Source organism: Dryobates pubescens, chromosome 16, assembly GCF_014839835.1.
Source record: "Dryobates pubescens isolate bDryPub1 chromosome 16, bDryPub1.pri, whole genome shotgun sequence".
NCBI lineage: Eukaryota > Metazoa > Chordata > Aves > Piciformes > Picidae > Dryobates > Dryobates pubescens.
The window spans coordinates 25,329,269-25,335,353 of NC_071627.1; the positions used below are offsets into that span (position 1 = coordinate 25,329,269).

The 6,085-nt window shown below is 49.1% G+C and overlaps 1 protein-coding gene across 1 annotated transcript in view; it reads right to left on the reverse strand.

The window, feature by feature from the left end:
* The window catches only part of TCF7 (transcription factor 7), a 69,232-nt gene extending 63,459 nt beyond the window's left edge, over positions 1 to 5,773 (reverse strand). The window contains exons 1-3 of the mRNA XM_054168432.1: positions 5,446 to 5,773; positions 5,272 to 5,338; positions 4,819 to 4,925 (exon numbers count right to left, since the gene is read on the reverse strand). Of these exons, the coding sequence (XP_054024407.1) occupies positions 4,819 to 4,925; positions 5,272 to 5,338; positions 5,446 to 5,661 (390 nt within the window). The 5' untranslated portion in view covers positions 5,662 to 5,773. The remainder of the gene's footprint in view (positions 1 to 4,818; positions 4,926 to 5,271; positions 5,339 to 5,445) is intronic.
* Between the last annotated feature and the right edge of the window lie 312 nt (positions 5,774 to 6,085).

Consider the following 6,085-nt stretch of genomic DNA (forward strand, 5'->3'; position numbering starts at 1 on the left):
CATCTCTCTGTCTGACAGGATGTCCATCAGCAGCCACCACGTTCCTCATGCTTTCTGCCAGGAAGATAAGCATTTATGGGGACAGATTAACATGCTGGCAAGTCCCGGAGCTGCCAGGGAGCCTGATGGGGATGCTGCTCTCCCACAGAAGCAGGCACTGCTGGGAACACACAGAGCTACTATTTGCTTGCAGCTGTCCTCCTTCCATGCACAACATCTGGAGAGGGATGCAACAGCCCAAGTCCCCATCACAAGGTGACTCCAAGGAATTTTCCCATTGGTTTCAGCAGGATTAGAACACGACACAGGAAAAAGAAAAAGCTATTGCCCTGACAGTGTGAGCTAGGACAGAAAGACCTCTCCACTGAAACAGCCAAGCTGCAGATTTCCTTCCACCAATTGCTGCAGGGTCACCAGCCTCTCCCTGAAAAAGGATAGAGCAGCCTGGAGGGAAGAGAGCTACAGCAGCAGAAGCCAGGTCCCAGGGCTTCTTGAGTGCTTCTGCTGCTGCCTGAGCTTGTGTCTGGTGCAGGGCAGCAGGAGACTTAGCTCCACGCTTTCTGACCATGTTAGACATCTGGGACCTGTGGCCCCAGAACAGCAGTAACTGTGCTTTCATCATGCCCTGCCCAAGGGGGCATTTCAAATCTAACCACCAGGAACCAAGCTCAAGGAGCCAAGTGGACCACGGGGACCAGGCTCTGGACATGTGCACTATTTCCTAGGCCTGAGCTTGGGAGTGCAGCATCACCCTTCTGCTCCTACCTGAGCTCCAGTTAGGCAACGATTAAGAAAATGAGGCAGTGTCTGTTTCCCAGAGCCCCTGGGAGCTCTGTTTCTGACAGGGACAGATGGTTCATCTGTGTTACAGGACATCTGAATTCTGCCTGCACACCTCACACACCACAGAAGTGCAGAGGAAGTACAAGGAGCTCTCCCAGGAGCTCTTCCATCCACTGGAGTAGGAAGGCTTCTGCCCCACACACAGCACAGCACACCGCATTCCCCTCTTCTCCAAACCTATTTACAAAAGGAACGTAAAGGAACTTCTTAAACGCTGCTTCTACCACTTAACTACCGCATGGTACAAGATGTAACAACGCTCAGAAAACCCCCTCGGGTCTAAACTCAATTATACAACTGTAGTAAGAAAAATATTTTAATCTGATCAAAGTGTTAACATGTTTGACCATGTCTGACCTCTCATCCTTGTAACCACCTGAAAGGCTGATGTTCTTACGAAGGATGTACCTTAATTTGATTTGAAGTCATTTGTACTATTTAAGAAAGGATATAGTTTTACGATTTTCTGTTTCATTTAGAAAAAGTTTCTCAACTTGCTAATATTCTTTGAGAGTTTCCTGTAGATTTTTAACCTACAGATTCCACTGAACTCTGCAAGAGACAGGGGAGTCAAAGGGAAGTCATGAGACAGCACATGTGACACCTGGAAGTCAGGGTACTGCTGGAGATTTCAGATGAATGCAGACTACCCTGGGATGCTCTGAAACACACTGGACCTTGAACATGGCCGCCTCAGCCCAGCCAGCTGATGGGGGTTCACTGGACCCTCCCAAAACACCAGACGCTCGGGTTCAGCTTGCTGCATTCTTCCCAGCTCCAGGAGCAAATGAATGTCCAGTCCACACCTCAGCCCTGCTTTCCCTCTTTGATAGTTCCACTGACTACTCACTAAACTCAGCATCACTCCAGCTGAACTTCTTCGCTGAAGGGGTTCTCAAACCCTGGAAAAGGCTCCCAAGGGAGGTGGTTGTACCTCCATTCCTGGAGGTGTTTAAAAGACACAGAGATGTGGTGCCGAGGGACATGGTTTAGTGGCAGACTTGGCAGAGTTAGAGAATGGTTGGAGTCAATGATCTTAAAGGTATTTTCCAACCAAATTACTCTATGAATTACTCTAAAGTAGTGTTTGCAGCAAAGGTGGGTCACCAAGTTCAACACCCAGGATCTGCTTGCTGTGGGAAGGCTATTGCTACGTCCCACTGCTTGCTGGGGACATCATCTGGGCTTGGTGTTGCTACTTATGTCAGGTACCTGGACACAGAATCACAGAATTGTTTCAGTTGGAAAAAGACCTCTAAGATCATTGAGTCCAACCACTGACCCAACACCCCCATGCCCACTAAACTGTGTGCCTAAGTGCTACACCCACATGTTTCTTGAACACCTCTAGGGATGGAGACCACCACCTCCAACAGGTTAAGTTGATCACTCCAGAGCAACACTAGAGCATGTACATAACACAAGTGGGTGTGTTTTGCTGCAGAAAAGAGACCATTTGGGCTGGGGACATGTGGGCAGCTTAGCAGGATGCTGGGGGGAGCAGAGAACAGTTAGCAGGCTCCAACCACCTCAAGGGAAACAAAACAATAGTGCTGCTGCTGAGAAAATCAGACAAAAAGGGAAGCAGCACGGCAGTAACGCTGGTAGCAGCACATCCACCTGGGCAGGTGCTCCGGGCCGGCTCCAGCACCCTTTGCAGCACCCCAATGGGGCTAGGGGTGAGCCCACGGAAAGAAAATGTGGTTTTATGGGGTGTCACAGGGTGGGGGTTCCACCCACAGCCTCAGTGCTGCCCCTCCTTTGCCTCTCAGGGAGCTGCATGAGAGTTTTCAGGCAGGCAGATGTAAAGCCCTGACTGTTTGCCAAAATACTCCTGGGTTAATACTTTTACATTTTTAATTTTTTGAAGATTCTGAAGTTAATCCCAGCAGCAAACAACCATTCCAGGAAGCCTCATTAAGCAAAACACAATCACCACTATCAAGCGCACGCATGACGGCGATACGTAATCCCATTCACTCGCTCCAGCCCTCCTCCCTGCCTCTGCCTCTGCTCAAGTGTTAATTAAACACACTTTTACGGCTGGTTAAGTATCTGCAATCTTCAGGCACAGATCTGACCTCCTCAATTATTGGAAGCAGCCACCAGATTATAGCCCACACTTCCCCTAACATACACAGCAGCAATAAATCCATATGGGAGCAGTACATCATTTGCCACGATAAACTTTGCAGAGTCAACAAAAACACGAGACAGAATTGCCCAGAAAGATACATCAGAATGAGCTGTTGTGCCAAATCAAGGCAGAAATCTTCCTGTTTTCTGTTAAGAAGCTGGGTTTTAGCTAAAAACATCACACCAGCTTTTCAATTCACACAACACAAACCACAGCAGGACCTGAACAGGCCTAAGAGAAGCTGGCCAAGGGGGTGAGTGCTCTCTGTGGCTCTCAAGGGGATGGGACTTTTCCTTCTCTGCTACTCAGTCTTCTCTTGAGTTCTGAACAGTCTGTTTACTCCAGTCTGCGGCTCCAAGAGCAACCACTTGGGTTTTTATTACACTATTGAAGGGAAAGGCGACCCACAAGCCACAATCTACTTTTTTGCTTAATTGCTAATAAACAGGCTTTTGCACTTCATTGCCCATCTAGTCAGGGTTTGAGATTAAAAGAAATATTCCACTGCAGCAAGTGTTTGCTGGGGTGGTATAACTCTGGATTTACCCAGATTCTACACCAGGGAACAAAGTACATGCATTCAGATTTGACAAGCTCAATATAGTAATTTAAAATTTATCCAGAAAATATTAATATTTTATGGGGATACCTGATACAGGGAGGAAGGGACATGAGGTAAGAAGCAAGAGATTGTTTGGATTATAATCATGTACATTGGCCCTGCCTTGCAAACACATCTTTTCTTGCTGAAGGAAGATTTAATTTAGGGACTGATCCTCAATATCTGCAAACCAATCTCAGCAAAGTTACAACAATCTGAGGCCAGGAACTCAGCCCTCTATGAAGGGTGGGCTGTGCTGGGGCATGACCAGGATCACGGAGGGATGCATCTCCTGCCATCCAGGCTGGCAAGGACAGCTGGGAGGACCAGGCAGTGATTCCAGTGAACAGTATTTCATCACAGTTTGAGTTTCATCCATGCATTTTTAATCACTCCAGTTTAACATCCTACCCCTCCAGTGAGCAAAGTGTTTCAATCAATAAGATCGTATATTCTTTTAAACCTTCTCCCTTTACAGCTTAACAGCTAAAGGTGAAATAAAGTGAATGATGTTCTGTTCTCATTTACCAACTGCAAATGCAGAATAAGGTCCAAAAGGATGGCATCAATGCCAGCTTCCCAGGAGCGACACAAGCATTGACTGTCTGCTGCAATGCTGTGGCATTATTTTCCAAAGTTCTGATAACTCTGTTTTGTAGAGAAGCCTTTCATTTAATTATCCAGATAGCAAAACTTACATACAAGACATAGAATCATTGAAGCTGATTTGACCCCAGAGGGTAAAACTTTACAGGAAGAAGACAGGAATATTCAGCAGTATTAAGCCTTTTCCTAAAAACCTCAACTGCTGTTTTTGAAGTACAAAAGCCCCCTTCTGGCCCACAGAACCCAGCTGGTTTACAAGCTGATACATCACACTGCGATTAAGCTGCAGGACAGATCCCTGAACACAAACACCAGAAGCTGCTTGCCTCCAAACCCTGTGGCTCAGTGAAAGGAAGGGATGTTCTTCCACTGGACATTATGGTAAAGGAAAACCCAGATGATGGGCAGGTTGAAAAAGAAACTCCTCCAGCAAATTTGGAGTGAAGCAGGTGTTTGCTGCTGAGAATCTTTCCCCCTTCCCACTCCTTCTCCCTCCAGTTTGGACAGCACAACACTGGGCCATCTTAGAAACCAGGATAAAAAGCACATGCAGGTGCTTGCAGATACCTGTGACACACTTCAGCAGTTAGAGAGACCATGGAACCTCCCCGTGAGGAGAGGCCGCACTCACCAGGGGTGACATAGATCCGTTCGGCAGGTAAGGGTCTGAGAGCATGAGGAAAGGGTAGCCAGAATACGCAGATCCTTTGTACATCCCTGGGTCCTGATGCTTAATACCTGTGAAAAGTTGATTTTTCCATCAAGATTCACCTTAGGACAGGCGATTCCTTTGCTCGTTGGGGGACCCTGGAGAGGTTACAGCACATTTTGGGACTTTGTGCCTTACACTCCTTGGGGAGGGTGATGGGGGAGTACCAGGGTGCCCTAGGATGATGCTTGGTCCCCTATGCAGGGCACTGGGGTGGTTCATTGCTGTTGGAACAGTTGTCCCCAGATGGGCTCTGTCTGGCACGCTGACAGCCCTCATGGGTCATGGGGCAGTGGGTTAGGAACTGAGGGGCTGGATGGGGTGGCCAGGGGTGGTGACGGGTGGCATACAGACCCAGGGGTGACCATGACTAACCGTCATCCATGTGGTCCGGGAGCTTTTCCTGATAAACCCTCTGTGGATCCTGCACACGCCTGATGGCCTGCATTAGGGGGAGAGAGAAAAAGAGAGGGGCAGAGCGGTGGGTGACGGGGTGCAGGGCGCGGAGCCGGGGCGGGGGATGGCTGGCTCGTCCCGGACCCGGCTCACCTCGGGATCGGCGGCGGCCACCACAGCGGCGGCGGCGGTGGCCGGGCTACCGCTGCCTTCCGACTCGTTCACCAGCGAGGACTTGAGGTCGGCCAGGTCGCGTTCCGTGAAGGCATTCTCGGGGATCTTCTCCTCCTGCTCGCCCTCGTCCTTGAAAGCCAGCATCTCGTCGGTGGCCCCCAGGTCGTCCCCGCCGCCGCTGCCCAGCTGAGGCATCTTCCCCCCGCCCCGCGCAGCAACTTCCCCGGCGATTGCTGTTGTTCTGCGCCGCCTGGACCGAGACCTTCCCAATTATTCTGGTTTGGGTTGATGTTTGGTTTTTGTTGTTGTTTTGTGTTTTTTTTTCTTGGGTTTTTGTTGTTTTCTTTTAACCTCCCTGATTTTTTTTTTCGCTTAAAAACAAAAAAGGCAAATTTTCTCTCTCCCCTTTTTTTCTCTTTTCGAAGTTTTTTTCCTTTCCACTTTCGACTTTTAAACTTTCCCCAATTTCCCCCCTCTCTTCAAACTCCCTTTTAAATGTTCAGATTAACACGAATTACTTTTTCCTCCCTAAATCTCTTCCTTCCTTCCTTCCTCCTCCCCACCCCTCCTCCGCCGGCCGCTGGCGGGGGGCTCGGCAGGCTTGCGGGCGGGCAGGCGT